General features: G+C 52.7%; 1 protein-coding gene across 10 annotated transcripts in view; it reads left to right on the top strand.

Moving 5' to 3' along the window:
- Nucleotides 1-20,585, top strand: part of CAMK2G (calcium/calmodulin dependent protein kinase II gamma) — a 147,984-nt gene that overhangs the window by 90,431 nt on the left and 36,968 nt on the right. For all 10 annotated transcript variants that reach the window (XM_074999772.1, XM_074999771.1, XM_074999769.1 and 7 more), the window contains exons 8-13: nucleotides 428-511; nucleotides 1,376-1,470; nucleotides 2,679-2,801; nucleotides 4,945-5,028; nucleotides 5,530-5,572; nucleotides 17,288-17,328. In XM_074999772.1, the coding sequence (XP_074855873.1) occupies nucleotides 428-511; nucleotides 1,376-1,470; nucleotides 2,679-2,801; nucleotides 4,945-5,028; nucleotides 5,530-5,572; nucleotides 17,288-17,328 (470 nt within the window). The remainder of the gene's footprint in view (nucleotides 1-427; nucleotides 512-1,375; nucleotides 1,471-2,678; nucleotides 2,802-4,944; nucleotides 5,029-5,529; nucleotides 5,573-17,287; nucleotides 17,329-20,585) is intronic.

Genomic DNA, 20,585 nt, shown 5'->3' with positions numbered 1-20,585 from the left:
GGGACAGCTGCAAAGCTCGGCTGCTCAGATGTGTTGGGTTCTGGGCTTCTCTCCGCCTAGGGGCGGGAGAGCTGGAACTCAATCTTTTCTGACTGAACATTGGCACTGAGTGTTGCAGGGATCGGGGCCTGGGAAATTCCCACCAGATGGCAGCTGCTGTGGTCTCTTCCCACCCTGTGGCTGGGCCATGTGACAGGCTTTGGTCCCGCACTCCAAACACAACTCGTAACCGTGGGCTGAGATGTGGCCCCAGGGCTGCTGCCTGAGAGGGCGATGTGATGCCATTCACTGCGCTCTCTTTGCTCGCTGACAACATTTTGGGCCCATGGGAGAGTTAAATGTTCCAATCAGCAGGTCGTGCAGCCGTAGGTGGCCTCCCTTTCCAGCTGGGTGAGGTGTGTGCCCCATATTGGTCCTCTTCCAACAGGGTTTGCTGGGACTCCAGGCTACCTCTCCCCTGAGGTCTTAAGAAAAGATCCTTATGGAAAACCAGTGGACATCTGGGCCTGTGGTAAGACCCCCCCCCACTGATAGATAACACGTGGCACTGTCAGTCCTCGGCCCCTCTCTCCACCTCCCTGAAAGAAAGGTCCTTGTTGCTCCTTTACAGACAGGGAAATGAAGGTGGGAAAGAGGGGTTCAGTGTTGTGCCCAAGGTTGCAGATGGAACTGATGCCGGGGCACGGATGGCCACCCTGTACTCAGACAGGCCACCAGAGCCATGCATGAGGCCAACCCATGAGGACCTGCCCTTGCCTCGCCAGTGCTCCATTACTGGTGCTGGCTTACTTACTGGTGCTGGCTGTGTGGGTGCTAACAACAGGAAGCTCAAAGTTTGTCAAAAGGAAGCACAAGTGTAAATATAACTGACAGATGAGCTTAAGGCCCCAGGACAGGGGCATGTCAGGCACCTGCTGGAGTGTTACTTACTGGGGGGCTCTCCTGCTCTGCAACTGCACAAGGCCAGCCTGGAAGAGTCTTAGGAGTGCCTGCAGACCTCTCCCTCCAGTGGCCTCCCTGGGCTGGGTCTCTGGAAGCAGCTGGGAGCTGGGGCTCACTAGCCGTGGTGGAGGGGGAGGCTGGGTGCACCTGCTGCGTCCCAGGAGCTGGGGATCCATGCAGGTCTTGGGGTGCCAGGACCAGGTCCCACAGCTGGGGGGAGATGGAAGGCCCCAGGGCTGCTCCTTGCTTCTCATCGTATTCGCTGAAGACTTAGGGCAGGCGCGGCTGGCGAAGGCATGGAGAGGGCAGGAGGGGGCTGGCCAGCTCTGGCAGGAGTGTGCAGACAGCGGTTGGGAGTGACAAGCGCCATTTATCCTAACCCCACAGCCCCCCTCTCTTTCTCTCTATCCCTCTCTCTCTCCCCTCCTTCCAGGGGTGATTCTGTACATATTGCTCGTGGGCTACCCGCCCTTTTGGGATGAAGATCAGCACAAACTCTATCAGCAGATCAAAGCTGGAGCCTATGACGTAAGGACATTCCTCACTGATGAACTGCGTGGTGTAGAGAGCTGGAGGCCCCTAGCCAGCCCGGGCCTGGCCTCATTTCCCCTGGTGACCTGTGCTGGGTGGTGCTTGGTTCCTCAGCCTTGTGTCTGTCTGGTGTTCTTTTTGCCGCATGCGTAGCATGATACTGCATGGGGCTACCGTTGGGGGAGGGGCACGGCTGCAGGTACAGGGATCTCATTGGTCAGGTAAGAAAGTACCCAACTCATCTCCACTGCGCTCATGGGCAGTGCAATGCTGCAGAGAGTGCAATGCTGACTGCTTCAGCCCTCTGGGTCACCTCTGTGCTCACGGAGCTGGCCGGACCCCAGCCTGCCAAGGGTATGTGCGGTCCCAGCCCCGGCGGGCGTGCTTGCTCTGGCTCCGCTCAAGCCATTGCTTACAAATGAGCCCAGTCGCCAGAGCTATGTGGGTGGCAGGTCGGGCTAAGCAGTCCCACCAGAACCTTGAATACGTACCCCACCAGCTGGCCTGCGCTGCTGCCCAGGCCACCTGGTCCGGCGGCTGTTTGTAGACACTCGCGTGAGCAGAGACACCTGATCTGGGGGTTGCAGCTCCCGGCTGCTGTGTGGATGTGCTGCTGGGTTCGTGGTGTTTTTCATCTGTAGCATCTCAGAAGATCTGGGACACTGTCCTCACCGTCCTCCCGTGCTGAGCGGCACATGGAGCGGTGGTAGCTCAGGGACTTCTGATCTCTGCCCTACATCTCCACACTGACACACTGCCAGCCTCCGGCATCTCTCCTGTTCCCTGGGCAACAGTTTCTGCCATTGCAAACTTGATTACAGCCTTTTAGTGTATGGGGACAGGGCGGTGGGGTGGCGGGGAGCTAGGGGAGACCGTGCATCTGTTTTCACATGTCTGCACCAAAGGCTTAGGAGGGAAGTTACAGATCCGACTTACGGACTGGAGTAAAATCCCAAGGTCTGACTGTGTCCTTGAACCGTTTGGCTGCCCAGTGGACATCCAGCGTATAACCATCAGAATGGTGCCTGGCTCGCGTTCCAGCTTATTGTCACACGGAGGGGGCACCTAAAGGGGTGTGTCCCCCGGACACTCCCTAGCTGTGGCGCCAAAGGGGTTAAAGCCAGAGCAGGGCTTGGGGTGGTGGAGTGGATTTCCTCCAGCCGGAAAAGGAGTTGTGTGTTTCAGCCTCCTCTGCTCTCTCCTAGTTCCCTTCGCCCGAGTGGGATACAGTGACTCCTGAAGCAAAGAACTTGATCAATCAGATGCTGACAATAAACCCAGCAAAACGCATCACAGCCGACCAAGCGCTCAAACACCCCTGGGTCTGTGTAAGTGTCCCCGTCCTCACCTTGGAGGAGGTCAAGCCAAGGCGTGTGCTGAAGCCTTGGCTGCTAGAGGCACTGTCTTGTCAGGCGGGTTTGTACCCCTTGAATTGTGAGCTTGGAGGTGCTGCATGGGAAAACCCACCTGGCTTATAGTGTTCTATAATGCTGCTGCAGAAGACATGGGTATTTTGTCCCCTAGCCACTGACTGCCAGTGCTGACCATCACCCTGTGGTGTATCAAGGAAGTGGGCATTGGAGATTCTGAGCTCTGCATCCCAGTCCCCTGGCCTGTTGTAGTGCCTCCAAGTTCTTCCACTTTCGTAAGGCTCAGTGTTGCCCTGAACCACACATGTAATGCTGTTGCTCTGCAGCAGCTGCGACTCTCCCGGCTCTCTCCTTGCCAGCGCAGGCGCATGGCTGTTCCCTCGCTTTCTGCTGAGCTGGTGGAAGGCTCCTGACGTGTGATCAGGAGACATTCCTTCCTTCTGTGATGGCGAGAGCGCACGTGAGACAGGCATGCCTCCGCTTTCGTGTGTGCACTGCACACACCCACCCTTCACCATTTGTTCTCCGCAGCTGGCGGCGGGCGTCCTCCTCCCCCACCCCAAGAGACCTCCTTAGCCATTCAGAGTCACCTGTTGTGCACGCTGGATAAAACAGAAATTCGCGTGTCTCCAGAGACGTCACCGGGCTGTGCGGTCGCTCCAGCTCAGGCTGCCCCCTTTTTGTGTGCCGGTCATCTAATCCCTGTGGGCTTCCCTCGTTTGAGCCTTGCACCACCTGTGGCTGGGAAGCAGTGACTGCCCACATGGCAGCCTTCGTGTGACATGTCCCGAGAGTGTCCCTCTTGCCCAATGGGCTTGACTGGCCATTGTGCCAAGTGTAACAGCATCATTCCATGAATTACTTGCGCGTTTCCCACGTTAACAATATTGTCACCACCTGCCCGATGCGCTCCGTGCATGTCCCCCGGGTGATTCCCTTTGTCGGGATTTGCTGTGCTTGCCAGGAGCTGGTCATGGGTGCTCATCACTACTGGCAATACAGGGACCCCCGTTCTCCGAGCACCAGCACTGCTCTCGTGGTCAGTGAAGGCCTCTGCACAGCCAGCAGTGTTTCCTGACCCCTTTGAGGCCAAGCTCGTCAGACAGCCAGGACCTCCTTTGCTTCCCAGGAGGTGATGGGAACTTACCCAGCAATGAGCTGGTTCAAAGCACACTGCCTGGCCCTCCCACCCTGCCCCGGTCAGAAGAATGCAGCCTGCAGCTCGCTTTGAGAGCAGGGCTGGCTAGGTGCGAGGCTCCTTCCGGGGCTTTGCAGGTCTGAGCACTGCACATGTTGTTCTCCCAGGCCTTAAGGAATGCATTTGACCCACAACAGAGCCGATTGTGGCAGGTCCAGAATGCTCCAGATCAACGTGCTGGTCCTTCGCCCACTGTGCTTGTCAAGCAAACGCCAACAGCTAGGTTTAAACGTGTTAGAGCAGGAGCTAGTCTGGCATCGGCCTCCCTTTCCCGAACGTGCCCTGGCTCTCTGGCAGCACTTCTGGGAAGCGTGCCTCTTGCAGCTGACGTGACCCCAGCTGAGTACTGGTGACAGGTGCACTGGACACAGCTCTCGGGCTGTCAGCTGCTGGGAGAGAACAGGCTGACTGAGCCATCGGACTCCCCAGCTGTATGCTGAGCCTCATCTTCCACATCTGATGCCCGCGTGCGGAGAGCTGGCTCTGTGCTCCCAGGGTCCAAGAGGAACAGCACAGCCAGACGATGGCCTTCGCTGGCTGGATTTGCCTTCTGAGATTTAGTAACACGAGCCACCTCTCCCCACCCGCGTAATTGCTGGCTGTGAACGTTTGCTCTTGGGATGCTGGAGGGAGAACACCGCTCGCTAACAGTCCCCCGGCTCAGACGGGGCATGCGGTAACTAGTCGCCTTATTTCCAGCCTCCGGATGCAGGGGGTGGCAAATGGCACCTTGCAGTTGGTTTCTGCCAAGCGGTCTCTGCAGGTTGGAGCCAGGGTCCATCCAGTGCTGAGCTGCTCAGTGTCCCCCCCAGTGGCAGTGTGTGACCAGTGAGGGGGAAGCAGAACTATCTCGCTTATTCGTTTGCAGTTATTGAACAGCCCTTCCTCGCTTCTGTCTTCCAGCAACGGTCCACTGTGGCCTCCGTGATGCACAGGCAGGAGACGGTGGAGTGCTTGAGGAAGTTCAATGCCAGGAGAAAGCTGAAGGTGAGCAGGTGTTGAGGGAGGGCGGTGGGCTCGTGGCTGAAGTGCAAGGCTGGGGGAGGGCGGATTTCTTCCAAGCTCTGCTGCTTGTACAAGTGAAGTGCGCCCCAAGGCACTTCCCCTCTCTGGGCCTCAGTTTCTCCCTCTTTCATGGAGCAAACACCTTCCTTGCCAGAGGTGCACTGGGAGATTAGCTCATTAACGTTTGTCAAGTGCTTTCCGAGCCCCTCTGCTCTGAAGTGCCCTAGAAGTCTCTTTGGGGGCTGCAGGGTTTCTGTGCCTGCAGGTGTTTGTTCCCTCCAGGTCTCTTCTCTCTATGTCCTGTTCACCCCCTGGCCCCCCCACCCTTCCAAGAGCCGAATTCCCAGCCCCAAAGTCCCGTAACCACTGGAGAGGGAGGCGGAGAGGACCCTGGCGCCTGGGTCTGGCATCCGCTGGGCTAGCTGCGGCCCCGTCAGAGGTGGGCAGCGCTATTTATCCCTGCTCTCTCCTCCTCCCCCGCAGGGTGCAATCCTCACCACAATGCTGGTCTCACGCAACTTTTCGGGTAAGTTCTCCCTTCCCGCGTTGCCGTCGCCCTACTCCTGCAGCTGTCTGTCTGCACTTCGACCCTGTGGCGTAGTCGGAGCTTAGGGGCCTTGTTCTGTCTGGCACACCAAAGTCCCTGAGCTTTGCGCTGGCCCGTGACCAACGGGAAAACATCAGCTGAGGGAGGGGAAGGAGTCCAGTCTGCTACAGAAACCCCCTTCCTGGTCTCTTGCAGGCTCATGGTTGGGATCTTCTAGGCAGCATCACTTTTCTCCCAGAGATGCCCCAGTTGTCAGGGACTACGCCTGCAGCAGTTATTCTGACAGCCTGGCATCAGGGACCTGCCTCCACTGCTGGACAAGTATGGGTATTGGCAGGGGGACAGCCATTAGGTGCAGGGTCTCCCTGCCTTAACCAGAACGGCTCTCAGACATGCAAGCCAGTAGTGTCTCAGCCACGTCTCTGCAGTGGCTGTGATGCCCGGAGACCACCAGCTTGGCTGCCTGCTGAGCATTCAGTGCTTCAGGCCTACAAGAATCACACATCCAAGTGTTTCAGTCCAATGAGTGTTGGAAAGGAGGTTGTTAAAGTTGCCAGGCTGTGGGGCTGTGCTGCCATTAGTGTTTATCCCCCAGGGAAGCAGGGAGCTGTTCTGTGCCTGCATGAGGAAGTATGGATTGGATCTGTGGACTGTAAGATGGATAGAAAGCTGGCTTGACGGTCAGACCCAGCGGGTAGTGGTCAATAGCTCAATATCTGGATGGCGGTCGGTTTCAAGCAGAGAGTCCCAGGGCTCGACTCTGGGGTCGGTGTTGTTCAACATCTTTATTAATGACCTAGGGACTGGATTGCACCCTCAGCAAGTTTGCAGAGCACACTAAGCTAGGGGGAGAGGTAGATAGGATCCTGACTGAGCTGGATAAATTGGAGGATTGGGCCAAAAGAAATTTGATGCAGTTCAACAAGGAGTCCACTTGGGATGGAAGAATCCCAAGCATTGGTACAGGCTGGGGACCGACTGGCTAAGCAGCAGTACAGTGGAAAGGGACCTCGTGATTATGTTGGATGAAAGGCTGGATATGGGTAAACATGTGCCCTTGTAGCCCAGAAGGCTAACAGCATATAGGGGAGCATTTTGAGCAGATCTAGAGAAGTGGTTGTTCCCCTCTATTCGGCACTGGTGAGGCTACATCTGGAATATTGTGTCCAGTTTTGGGCCCCCAGTGTAAAAAGGATGTGGATCTGCTGGAGCAGGTTCAGCGGAGGGCAACAACGATTAAGGGTCTGGGCCACGTGACCTATGAGGAGAGGCTGAGGGATTTGGGCTTATTTAATTTGCAGAAGAGAAAACTGAGGGGTGTTTTAATAGCAGCCTTCAACTTCCTGAAGGGGAGCTCTAAAAAGGATGGAGAGAGACGGTTCTCAGTGGTGACAGGCGGCAGAACATGGAGCAATGGTCTGAAGTTACAGAGAGGGAGGTGCAGGTTGGATATTAGGAAAAACTACTTCCCCAGGCGGGTGGTGAAGCATTGGAATGCGTTGCCTAGAGAGGTGGTAGATTCTCCATCCCTAGAGGTTTTTAAGTCCCAACTTGACAAGGTCCTGGCTGGGATGACTTAGTTGAGGTTGATCCTGCTTGAAGCAGGGGGCTGGACTAGATGACCTCCTGAGGTCCCTTCCAGCTCTGTGATTCTATAGCTGTGTCTACACGTGCACGCTACTTCGAAGTAGCGGCACTAACTTCGAAATAGCGCCCGTAGCGGCTACACGTGTTGGGCGCTATTTCGAAGTTAACTTCGACGTTAGGCGGTGAGACGTCGAAGTCGCTAACCTCATGAGGGGATCGGAATAGCGCCCTACTTCGACGTTCAACGTCGAAGTAGGGACCGTGTAGACGATCCACTTCCCGCAACGTCGAAATTGCCGGGTCCTCCATGGCGGCCATCAGCTGAGGGGTTGAGAGACGTTCTCTCTCCAGCCCCTGCGGGGCTCTATGGTCACCGTGTGCAGCAGCCCTTAGCCCAGGACTTCTGGCTGCTGCTGCGGCAGCTGGGGATCCATGCTGCAGGCACAGGGTCTGCAACCAGTTGTCGGCTCTGTGTATCTTGTGTTGTTTAGTGCAACTGTGTCTGGGAGGGGCCCTTTAAGGGAGTGGCTTGCTGTTGAGTCCGCCCTGTGATCCTGTCTGCAGCTGTGCCTGGCACCCTTATTTCGATGTGTGCTACTTTGGCGTGTAGACGTTCCCTCGCAGCGCCTATTTCGATGTGGTGCTGCGCAACGTCGAAGTTGAACATCGACGTTGCCAGCCCTGGAGGACGTGTAGACGTTATTCATTGAAATAGCCTATTTTGATGTTGCTACATCGAAATAAGCTATTTCGATGTTGGCTTCACGTGTAGACGTAGCCTATGCCAGTCACAGCATGGGTGCTTGCACCCTGCGCTGCATTTGCCCCTTTCATAGGTGGCGTCTGGGCTGTAATTTAATCCACGCTTTTACTGAGCCTGGCTGCATTGCAGTTCCTACAACGGCTCTCCATCTGGAGCATAATTTAGGGATAGTTAATGAAAAGCCACCATGATGGAATCTCCTCCACCCGCTAAATGCTTTAACGGTCAGCACCAGACCATGCTATGTCTTGTATGATACACAAAACTCGTATTTACACCAGCAACGAAGGAGTGTGTATGCACATGCACTCGTGAAATGCAGGCAGCGTCCCCCTTCCAGCTGGGATTCATGCCCTTCTAGTGGCATTCATCACACACAAGCTCTGTGCACCAGTCCCTGGAACCAGGAAGGGCAGCCCACCAGAGCTTGGGAATTGATCCTTGGCCCAGCTCTAAAACCAGCCTGTGCAGGCTGGTCAGGATGCAGAGAAAGATCAGGCCAGCAGTACCAGCAGTTTTAAACACGCCCCTTTGTAGTTGTGCAGCTACCCCCATTTACATAGCAGCTGGGAGGTGTGGTTCCCAAGGTGGGGTGATGGAAAATCGCAGCCTGGCACTGGCCAGTCTCTAAGGTCTCATGATCCCCTGCACTGGCATTGTGGTGGCCAGCTTGCATCCCCTCCATGCAGTAACATCTGCACAGCTATTTGTTGGTGTGCTAGCATGAGTCTGTCTGTGATGGGAGCTTCATCTCCCTGGTGTGGCCCAGGGACGGGTTTTTGCAGGAGCTCAAAGCCAGACCTGATGGGCCCGGAGTGATTCAAAAGCAATTCATTTGTGAGGTGGGATGGTGTGCGCTCCTGCAGCCATTGTTTCAGTCCAGGCTGTGAAAAGCCTTTCCCCCCTAACCACCCTCCGTTCCTGCTGATGCAGGCGCCGCTGGGTCTGTTTTTCCTTTGCTCAGCAATGCAGCTGGGTTAGTTTAAATGTTGATGCAGTTGCTAATTCTTCCATTAGTGTTTATAATAAATAATTGCACTAGATTAAGTTTTAGTAAGACTACTGCTGTGGTCTGCTGAAGATGCCACTGGGGAAGAGTTTGGAGGATTTCTCCTTGGGTCAGAAAATTTCACTTGTAGACTAGTAAGTTGGGTACTGGACATACCGGGGCAAAGTCTTGTGCTTGGCTGTGCCTCCTTCATTCCTAGACCCAAGTTGGAAAAGTCATGGCCTGTTCACATGTCTGTGTCCCAGGAGCCAGAGTTGTGGGGCCCAGAGGTTTCAGTTTTATCACTGAAAAGAGGGGGAAATATTTGGGCCCGGTGGCTGGTTCTGAGCACTGTGCTGTTTGATTCCAAGACTTGGACATACTCTGAGAAAGAGGTGCTAAGAACCTACAGTGCTGTCTCCATGTTCCAGCCCTCCCTGGCCCATTCATGGGGAAGACTCCACCTGAACAAACTCAGGGGATGGCATAACGTGAGATTCTTACAAAGGGCTCTCAGAGCCAGCCAGGGTCCCTTCTGTGCCATTAATACTTCTGTTATGGAGGTGTCCCCTTCGCGTGCCTCCTCACACAGCTACAGCCCAGGCCAGTATGTGGTTAGTGTGCTCTGACTTCCCCCCGATGGCTCCTGGCTGAGTGTGCCTGGGCAGAGGTCAGACCTTGCATATCTCTGGGAAAGAGGGGATGCTGAGTCTAGGTGGGGGAGGTTAAATGGGCCTTCCGGCTCTTGGAGCGTGAGACCAGCTTGTAGCAGTGTCAGGTTTACTCGAGAGCTGCCCTCTCTGAACTGAAGGAGGAGGAGGAAGAGAAGAGGAGATTTAGTTTGAATTGGTCCCCCCCCCGGAAGTGGTGACAAGAAGGCATTATGGGAGGTGCTGCTAAGCTTAGCTTCGCCCTCGGGTTGTCCGGTTGCTGCCCCCTGGGAAAAGGTGCATGGATTGGCTGGCCTGCTGGAGCCGAAGGACAGGGCACCCTGCCTATGAACACAGGGTCGATCCCCAGCCAGGGTGACCTGGCAGTGCTCGTCCTCGTCCTCACCAGCCAGGAGACTGTGTTTCTGCCAGATGGCCAGTCTTTGGCCTAGAGAAGGCCGGGCCACCTGACCGTACACTTCTCAAAGCCATGTCTCGGGTGCCTTGCACATGACAGGCCAGGCAGGGGGCCTGGATTTGCTGGGAGAAGGGCTCCCATGGGATTGGAGTCCTCCTCTTTCCCCATCCCCATTGGAGGGATTGAAATGAGACAGGGCTGGTCTGCTGCATCTGTCTGCTGAGAGTCCTGCTCTAGCCTGCCTCGAGCCCTGGCCAGCCCTGCTACTTTCAGAGAAGGTCAGACTCTCCTCCAATTGTACCCTGAGGCTTGGAGGATGGATCTTGAACCCTTAATGTCTGGCAGGCTGCAGGATGCAGAAAGGGAAGAGCAGCACAGCAGTCCCAGCCACCAGCAAAACGTGTATGTGGACACCTTCTTTCTTTCGGTGTGTTGTAGCAAGAATGTGTCACCCCTCATGCTGTGTGGTTCTGCTGAGCCTCAGTCAGCTACGAGAGAGAACTTGGTTTGATCCCTGTCTGCAGTTAAATTAACTCAGTCTCGGCATTATGCTGTTCTGTTTCAAAGACCTTGTCCTCATTCAGCCATACACTGTTTATCAGTTGCTGCGTTCAGGGCGGTAGGCTTCTGACTGCATCCCTTTCGCCCCTTCTTAGCTTGCGGTCAATATCTCCTCTGCCAAAGAGATGAGAGGTCCTCGAACTCTAACACTGGACCTCTTTACAAAGCACTGCAGTTTCGCTCATCTGGAACTTCTGCCCAGATTGGCTTCTGATGTTCACATGAAGCACCATCTCTCTGCTCTGCTGTCATCCCCTGTAGACTTACAGTGCATAGGAAGGTTTGGGAGGTGGCTTGATGGCATATATTGGATGTAAAGAAAACCTGAATTACTGCTTTTGAGAGTCACCCTGTTTGTTTATAGCCTGGGAGGGAAGTGAGGCATATCCAGGAAACATCCAGATGGGTGAAACTGCATAGCCGAGTCGATTACTGCAATCGACGCAGGAGGAACTTGGACTTGAGTCTGTCAGATGAATGGCCGTCTATGCAGCTCGTCTCTGTAATGTATGTATCGCCAAGATTTGTAAGTCTGCTGCTTGAGATTCTGTTCACATCGCTTGCCAGCTCTGGATCTACATTGGACACACCCTTGTACAGCACTTGTTGAGGATGAAGTTCGTTTCCATGCGGTGGGCCATCACAAGTCCTGTACACCAGTTAAACTCTCACAATCGCCCATAAGTGGGATTTCAGAGGTGCTTAGACCTTGTGCTTCGTCTGTCTTTCACCGCTCTCCACTTAGCCCTGTGGTGAGGACTTGCTGTCACTTGTCCTCCGGGGAAAACAGAGGTAGATTTGTGAGGGAGAAAGGAAGCTCAGCCGGCAGTAACTGAAAGTTTGCCACATGGCGTCTCTACAAGCTCATGTTAACCTCCCTTTGTCCTCCAAGCTGATGTTTTATAGCTAATTCGGGGGACAGTGAGGCAAGCAGAGGACAGCTCCAGGGCTAGAGTCCTTTATAACTGTGACAGTGGGGCTGGATCTGCTGATGCAGCCCAAGCCTGCACGGACACAAGGAAACACAGTCAGCCAGGCCCTAAAGACTGACGGCTTCCGACTCGCCTTTACTTTGTGCCGTGCCAGAGGTACACAAGCCTCTTGCATTTTGCCTCCAGTTGCAATGTCTGACATTAGCTGGCATCAGCATTGACACCAGTGGTTAAAAAAAGCAGCGGTGCACCCGTTGTGGTAAGCCATGGACTTGAGCGAATAGTCAGTAACACTCAAATTCCAAATCCAAATCCTCCCACAGTCTTCCAGGTACATTTGAGCATCTGAGCTTTTCTAACAGCAGTACTCGGAGCGTGAGTGTGCCGCTCTGTTGTTTAGCAAAATCAGAGTTTGAATTGTGGTTATGACTTAATATTTGCGATCCATGAAAGTGTCCGTCCAAGGACCAGAAGTGAGACCACTGGTCTGAAGTATCTCGCCAGCTCAGGTGAATTTTGTAGATGGATTATGAAGGGGAAGGTTGGCTATGAAATTCTTACATAATGTTGAATAACCAATTAAACAAATGCACAGTAGGCAGGCCTCCCCTTTGCTCCACTTTTCCATCACTGGTTTGTCTTTTAAAGAGGACACTGTCAAATAGTTTTGACATCAGCTAGGTGTGTATGTTAAGATCTAGTGTAGTGAGGAATGGCCTCTGGATTCTAAATCTCTCTCTCTCTTTTAAAAAATCGCTTTGTCACACTTTGTCACTAAGGAGTTTATTTTAAAAACTAATTTTTATAGGACAGACAAAGAACAGCCGTCTCGGCCTGTCGCAGTTACCGGACACGTGCGGTTCCCCCATCTGTGAGCCCTGCAGCTGCTGACATGGATGATGCTAGCACACAGATAAAGAACTGAGCCAGAGAATTTCTAGAGCTCAACTGAGCCAGAGAATTTCTTGAGCTCTTCCACTCAGTTTGAAAGATGGGAAAGAAAAATACCAGTGTTTGCCGAAGAGAGAAACGATTATGTATTTGTACTATTGGACACGCATGGGGAGCCCCAGGAGTGAACCAGGGCTAAAGGTCTTCTCCATCACAAATGTGTCATTGCATAGAAATATTCTGGGAGCTGTGCTGAGTGCACAACCTCTTGGAGCTTTGCGGTGGAGTCAGTGGTGTTCACATGCCTGGATATGTTACACAAGTACACCAGTTTAGGGCAGGGTCAGAAGGACTCTATAAAGAAGCGCCCAAATCCACTTTTTGTGATAGTCTGTCAAATTTGGAATTGCTTCATCTCCGGCAGTCTGCAGGGGAGTTTTTGTGGGCTTTTGGTAGTTTTGATTTATAAAAGCTGCTCATTTAACTCACCATTTGACAGCTTGGTTTTGAAAGCAGAGATTCCATGTTGTAAAATTTCTGGGTCTTGAAGTTTCTAACAAAGATTCCTTCCCTGACCCCTTCAGAAAGCCAGGGCTAAAACTGGGAAGTGAAAAATAATAATCTCAGCCAGCACTGGCCGGTGCTACCTCTCTTTGAGGGGGACCTGTTCCCTCTGCATTATGGACTAATTTCTGAATGTTCCCGGTAGCAGGACAGAGGGAAACCAATGTCTCGCTCCTCCATGAAAGTGCATTGGCTCCCAACCTTGCTTTCTTTTGTCCCTCCCTACTGAAGTTAGAGGAATTTATCCCAGATCCCAGTGATGGGCAGTTTGAAATCTGAGACAACCGCCAGATTGAAAAAATCATAAAAGCTGCTTCGTTTAGGTATGTTTTGGTGCTAGTGCTGCACAGAATCATGTTTCAACACTAGCATATAACTCTGCCTTCACCAACACCACCTCCTTCTGTGACACTGTGCCAGTAGTTTGCTGGTCGGAGGCTGACACCTTGATTTTCATTGTCTTCCTTTGCACCTGACTGTCATGTACAGGCTTAGGGCCCCTCTTGAGAGAATTCACAATCTCACTGGAAGCTCTTACTGTGGAAGCACAGGTGCTTCATCACCAGCAAGTTCAAATTGCAGTTCTTCACCAAAAACTGTCAGCGTTTGAACAGCCAGTTTCCCGGTGCTTACATTTATCCCAAGATTTTGGGGGGGTTGCATCTCATAGGAGCTTTTCTAACAATCCAGTGAGCCTGCATATTTCCTTTGGTTGCTCAGTGAGGCTGGTTGTGTCCTCTTCCAGAATTCCAAATTACAAAGGTTCTTGTCATTCTCCTTGTGCTTAGGTTGCTGCCTCTCTAAGTGTGTTGGGCTAGGCCTAGCCTAGTCTGGAAGATCAGCCCGCTCAGAGTCCATCTTCCAGAGTTCAGTTTCGCTCATCTGGTAGGGATGTGAAATCAACCTCTCAGGGGTCACAGTCAACCTTTCTCACAAGGGGTAAGGAAAGTCAACAGGAGAAACCCTATAAAGGCAGCCTTCTAACCTTGTGACAGTACATTCGTTAAGGATACGTCACTCTCTCGGCAGATTCCATCATGTTCATCTACCCTGGAACCATCACCGCTTTAGTCTGAGTGAAAAACTAACCAGGTCTGCATGGCAGATATGTACAGGGCCCTGCAGCGAGACTGGCCCCTGAGAATTGATGCGAGGAGCCTGCTATTTCAGCAAGTGCGGCTGAGCAGATTAGCTCAGGATTCTGACCTTAAAAGCTCAGAAAGCCTGGGCTGAAGGGTTCTGTTTGTACACGCTCTTCAGAACCCTGGTGTACTGAGATAGATTGGGTTGATTGTTCCCCTGTGAAGGTGGGTTGCTCGGAAATAACCTACTACCTTGTCCTGGGAGGCTATGGGGCTAGGTTCTCTTCTGCTTCTATTTCTTCTATAAGATGGAGTGAACTAGGATAGTAGAGTGCCCTAGGGTCTTGTTCCCAGTACAGTGTTGTCTTCTAGCAAGAAGGAGAGGCTGTGTCTTGTCAGGCGACTGTGGAGCTGCCAGATTTCACCAAGCTGAAGCGAGAGCTCTCCTTTCCTGCTACCCCCCCGCCCCCCCCCCCGCCCCAAAGTGGCTGGCATCTGGGTGTCAGGGCTGTGGGAGCCACAGCTGGCTAGTGAGCGAAGAGGAGGGCCGGAAGCCAGGACATTCCAGGTGGCCAGATTACTGATGTGTGATGTGATGCGAGGCCTGCCTGCCTGCTCGCTCACCCCCATCCAGAGAGGTGGTGACTGGGGCACGCCCAAGCCAAAGGACCACTACTGAGAGGAGCAAGCAAGAGGAGGGAGCATTGTGTGGTGCTGTTTGGAGTGTGTGTTTTGGTCCCAGGGGAAGCTCTCCCCCTCCCCACATCCAGGGCACCCGGTGTTCACTGTTGATGAATTGAGCGTTAGGAGTTTGTGGCTCTTAATGCCACGCCTGTGGGCCTACCGGACTGGCTGACATTTCCCTCAGTAGCTAAAACAAAGGCGTGCTTGGCCACTGGAGAGGGCTGCGTTCAGTGCTTCTCGTCGGAGATGAACAGAAGAGAAGAACACGCTAAGCTGCCAGCCTTGCGGCAGGGCTCCTAACCACACTGTGGGCTTTGAGACATTCGGAAGGGTTGCAGTCAGAGTCCCATGCTTGGAAAGCAGCAGATTGGAGGTATGGAAGACCATTGCCAAGCTGTAGAGGGTCTCTCTGGATTCCCCTGCCCTGATGCCTTCCCCAGTAAAGAGAACATTGGGGGTTGCTTGTCTGCTCCTCTGGCTGAAGTCAGCCTTCTGCCCGTCGCCTGCTTTAGGAATCCTGACCACACCCGCTTTGATTTCTGTTGGATAACGCGTGCAGGTTAGCCAGGGGGTAAATCTGTGTAGCCTTAGCCTGTCCTTTGTCAGGATGTCTCCCAGCTCTGTCCCTGTGGGACTGTGCATCTCCCGTGTCCTTGGGAACCCCTACAAATCACTTGGTTTCATCATCCTGAATTTCTTTCTGCGCTGCTGGGTCCATGCCTAGATGTGAGAGAGCTGTATGTCAGTGCAATGCTGAGACCCCTGTGGGCACCATCAGCGGCGTGAATGGCAAGGGGGGTGCTGTGTCTGCCAGCGCCCTAGCTGGTATTGCGGGGTGCTGGGCTGGGTGACAGGTGCCCTTTGCTAGTGGCTAGGCTGGCATTCGCAGTGCCTGGGACAGGTGGGAAGACTATCTCTGCTAGAGGCCCTGCTGGCATAGGCAGGTGGGTGCTGTCTGCTGAAGCCTAGATGTAATTTCAGAACATCTTCCCTGTCTCCTGAGGTAAACGGGCACATCCGGAAAGGCTGGGAGTGGTGCCTCAGCTGGCTCCCAGCTTGTTCCTGGGCCTCCAGGATGTGAAGTCATTGGGCTTTCAGAAAGAGGAGGCTCACAGCAAGCTACAGAGATAAGAGGCTGGCATTATGGAGTGGAGTTAGGACCTGTGCAGCCCTGGCAGATGCTAAGTTCATGGTATTTTTTAAATTAGTGTGAGGGCGAAGCAGCTGTTGTCTTCACCATTTTAGCTGGAGCAGCTTCTGGTTTCAACCCAGGTGTTGTCTAACCAGCATAGCTGACGTCTGTCGACACTATGAGATAGCTGCCGTCTGCCGAGCAGGTTTTTCACTCTCAAGGCCTTGCAGCTGCCGGCTTGTTGCGATGCCTTTTTTTGTGTAATTGGAAACAAACCCCGGGAGAAGCCCGGCGCAGCGCACTGAGTGCTAGTGTACCGGCACATCCCCGCGGAGTAGCGGGAGGCCGGCATCAGAGGTTCTGAGCAAGGCGCAGGTTTGGTGTTGCATGTTCTGTCACTTACTCATCCTCTTTGTCCTCGCTGTGATTAGCATCCCAGTTTGCTGCCAAAGTGCTGGTGAGGCCCAATGCTTTCAGAGAGCTGGTTAGGAAAGGCGTGATAACTCCTCATCACTCAGTAACCGTTGGGCACTATCCACCTGAGTTAATCAAACTCTTCTGTGTCCAGTGAAATTGCAGGCAGAGAAGCCCGTTGCCGCCAACCCCTTTTAATGTGTCACTTTCCTGTTGTGCATGGAAGCCCCGGCTAACCAGACCACAACGTGCGCTTGGCCAGCCAGGTGCGCACTGCTGGTGTGTGAGACACTCTGTCTCTCTCTCCCTCCCATGCATTGCCAGGTACTCCTCCCTGTGTTGGTTTTTCATTTCTGGTTCTAGTGCTAGTTGTTCAGACCAAGCCTGGTAGAGCTCCCACCCCTGACAGGGAAGAAATTCAGCCTTCCACTCTGTCCTTAACAGCTGGCAGTGCCTGCCTTCACCTCTCCTTCCCCGCCAAAGTCCTTGCCCCTGTTGTGTTCTTTGCCAGGGTCCCAGACAGTCCTTCAGCTAATCTTGCATCTGGGCAGTGATCAGGGTGTCTCTGCATTATCAGCACCACCTCCCCTTCATCAATAAGGTCTCCCTTGTGTAAATGGCTGTACTTAATGGCAGACCTCTGTCTGACTGCTAGAAGCTAGCAGGTGTCTTCAGCTTTTTTGTGAAATGGCTGTCGCTGAGGGCCAGGGGCTTGGAAGGAAAATTGCCTGGGGAACAGCACTCTTGTTGGTGACTGGACCCGCGCGAGGTTATGGAGGATGGAAGAATTACTGGCTTACTGCTGCATGCTGAACAGGAAGGGCAGGCTGCTTTCCTCTCTCTCTGTGCAATTTGTGATGGGTAAAGGCACTACAGCTTAACAGACCTGATCTGATCTCTGCTGCTTTCATTGTTACCAAGAGACATGAGCAGGAGATTGTGCCTTTAATTCTCTGGCAGCCTGGAGGGGAAGAGAAGAGCAGTGTCAACACCAAACCCTCACCAGCTTGTCTTCTTTTTCTCTGCAGCTGCCAAAAGCCTCTTGAACAAGAAGTCAGATGGAGTGAAGGTAGGTCCAAGCTTTTCTACCTCCCTGCCCCTTTTTGGTCCATTTTCCAGTGGGCAGCTGTTTCCCTCAAGCTGTCCCAGGACTGCTGTTGCCCTCTGACGAGCAGGTTGCTAGGAAGCTGCTAGATCAGAGGCACACACCCCTTGCCTGCAAAACGTACAACTAGCAAGGTGCGTCAGAGGATTTCTTCCCCCTGAAGCTTTGGTACTGGCTGCTGCTGGAGGCAGGACACCAGGCTGGGCAGACCAAAGATCTGATCCAGCTGGATGAGCTCTGGCTGTGCAGTTTGGCTCCTGAGTGTGGGAAGAATTTGTTTTTTTGCAGAGTTATTGTCAGGGTGACAAAGGCCAGCAGCACCCCTGGAACCTCCCCATCTCCCTCTTAGTGCCACTGACTGGGCCGGTGGGGTGGGGTAGGGGGAGTTCTACCCATGGGGGATCTGTTGGGTCAGAAAGTAGCCAATGAGCAGCATCAGTTTACATCTACATGGCAAAAGGCAGGTGGGACTGCTTTCTCCACGCCCCCCAGGCCAGGGACCCTGTGCTCTTTGTTGAAGGAAATTAACTTTTCCTGAGTTCACTCTGTGAATTGCAGATTCATTCTGTTGGTTACCTGAGAGTTCTTGGTGATTGCTCTGAGTCTGAGTGGTCCTGGCCCAAGACCAGGCTGAGCATTGTTAGCATGACTATTTAATTGGGAAGCCCCATGTGCCCAGCCACAGCACTCACACTGTAACAACCCATCTGTATTTGTAATTGTGTATTGATACACTCAGCTAAGTCACAGGTGCGCTAACCCAGCAAGGCAGGTGGAGGTAACACAAAGTGCATCTGAGCATCCGCATGCTCTCGCTGTGCCTTGCAGAGTGGCCTGAAATGTTCCTTCACCTTCCTCATTGTCACTGGCAGCCTCCTGCCTGGCACCTCCTTGGCCATTATCTCACTCTTCTCCTGCCCCAGGTCGGGATACAGCTGTTGTAATGCTACGCTACCACTCTTCTGGCTAGTGCACATTTAGTGTTGGGGGGGAGTAGGGGAGGGGTTTTGCCCTCTTGTTCAAGTGTATTCCTCCGACTGCTAATGGTGGGGTGCCATTCTCCTAAAGACGAGGGTATTAGTTATCTCAGCTGATTATCCTGTATGTCAGTTTGTTGCCATGCCTCAGTTGCAGTCAGACATCTGCAGATGTTCTCATCCTAAAATAGCCAAAAGGCGGTGTCTGCTTACGTCTCTGTGGTTTGGCTGATGGTATTATGGATGCCTCCACCCTCCACATTCTGTTCCCAGCTTCCCAAAACTCAGGGGTGACTCTGAGGTCATTTGTGTGCCTAAGTGTATAGGCCTCAGGCCTCTATTTGCGTGCACCTGTAGTGGCACGCTGAAGATGGGCCTGTTACTGCTGAATAAAATAAACACTAACTCTATGCGTCGTCAGTTTCAGAGTTCAGAAAGGGTCCACACCCTGGGGTGACTTACACCTGGTAACTAGCTGAGGAGAAGAGTCCAGGGGATGAGCAGATCTGTGCCTGTTGGTACATGCGATGTTTCTGCTTCTCTCCCGGGAAGGGGGCACTTCCTGCATTCTCCCAGGCACACCTGACGTGTGCTTTCAGCTGCAGCCCCAGACTTTTCCTGCTGGTTTAATGACTGGGAAACAAAGGACAGCTTGTTAATTAGGGAACAATTAACAAGAAAACAAAGGGCAGGAGTAAATGGTCAGTTTTCAGAATGGAGAGAAGTTAATTATGGTTTTCCCCAGGGTTCTGTACTAGGACCAACCCTGTTCAACATATTCATAAATGATATGGAAAAATGGTAAACATTATGGTCATGCAGTTTTCAGACTGCGCAAAATTAGTCAGGATGGTTGAATCCAAAGCTGACTGAGGAAATTCAGTGCTGATAAGCACACAGTAATCACATTGAAAAACATCCCAACTATACGCATAAAATGATGGGGTATAAATTAGATGTTGACTCTCAAGAAAAACGTATGCTGAGTCCAGCAGCAGTGAAAAAATTGAAGAGCATGTTGGAAATCCTTAGAAAAGACATAGATGGTAACATAGAGAAGAACATATTGCCTCTACATAGATCCATGGTACACTTGTACCTTGAATCCTGCATGCAGTTCTTCTCACCTTGGCATCAAAAGTGATTAGGGGTATGGAACAGCTTCCAAATGAGGAGAGGTGAAAAAAGCTGGGACATTTCAGCTTTTAGAAGTAATGAGGGGAGGGGAGGGCAGGGGAGGGGATATAATAGACATTTACAAATGGTGGCTGGCATGGAGGGGGAAAATAAGGAAGTGTTACTTACTCGTAACCCAAGAAGCTAGGGTCATCCAGTGAAATTAATTGGCAGCAGGTTTAAAACAAATAAAAGGAGGTAGTACTTCACACAATGCACTGTCAACCTGTGGAACTCACTGTCAGAGGATATTGTGAAGACCAAAACTAAAATGTGGTTCAAAAGAGAACTTGGTAAGTTCATGAAGAGCAGGTCCCTCAATCGCTTTTAGCCAGGATGGAAAGGGACATAACCCCAAGCTTTGGGCGTACTTAGCCTTTGGTTACCAGAAGCTGGGAATGTCTGACAGGATGGTGTAGTACAAAGAATGCCTGAGATATAAGGGGTGGTCTGTTGTGGGCAAGCTTTGAATGTAAAGCAAAGTTAGCAAAAGTCAGGCTGTGAGTAAATGTCCGGCCCTGCCTGCTTGCAGGGTTCACAGAACTGGGCCAGGATAGGGCTGATGCTGCCCAAGCGCATGTTGCTAAGACGTGCAGGTCACAGAGCACTCTTCCAAATGCATCCCCCCAGGATAACAGGAATGCATCGACCTCTGCTAACCCATCACATTGGAGGGCAATGCGATGAATAAAGATGTTTTAGTCCAACCAACATGCACAAGGAGATGGGTGATAACTAGCCATGTAGGTGGCAGTGATGGTGTCAGAGGGGCAGCACGTAACTTGTTGGCATCAGGGAATTAAGAGGTATGTGAGTGTGTGTCTTGGTCCTTTGTCCTGATGAGGGGGAATGGAAAGTCCCACCAGTCACTGAGCTGCACCCATAGTCACGGGCACGTGCATCTGAGTAGCCTCACGTAGAGTCTGCCAGGGGCTGCTGCTGTCTGTAAATCTGGCCTGGTGCCTTCGTCCCTTAACAGGTCTTGTGGCGATTGGTTGGCTCACATGAGGTCTTCTGTGTCGGCTGGCTGCACAGAGCTGGGAGAGCCCAGCATGTAGCCAGATGTCT

The sequence above is a fragment of the Carettochelys insculpta genome, chromosome 7 (genome assembly GCF_033958435.1).
Source record: "Carettochelys insculpta isolate YL-2023 chromosome 7, ASM3395843v1, whole genome shotgun sequence".
In the NCBI taxonomy this organism is placed as follows: domain Eukaryota; kingdom Metazoa; phylum Chordata; order Testudines; family Carettochelyidae; genus Carettochelys; species Carettochelys insculpta.
This window is presented reverse-complemented; position numbering and strand designations above follow the sequence as displayed.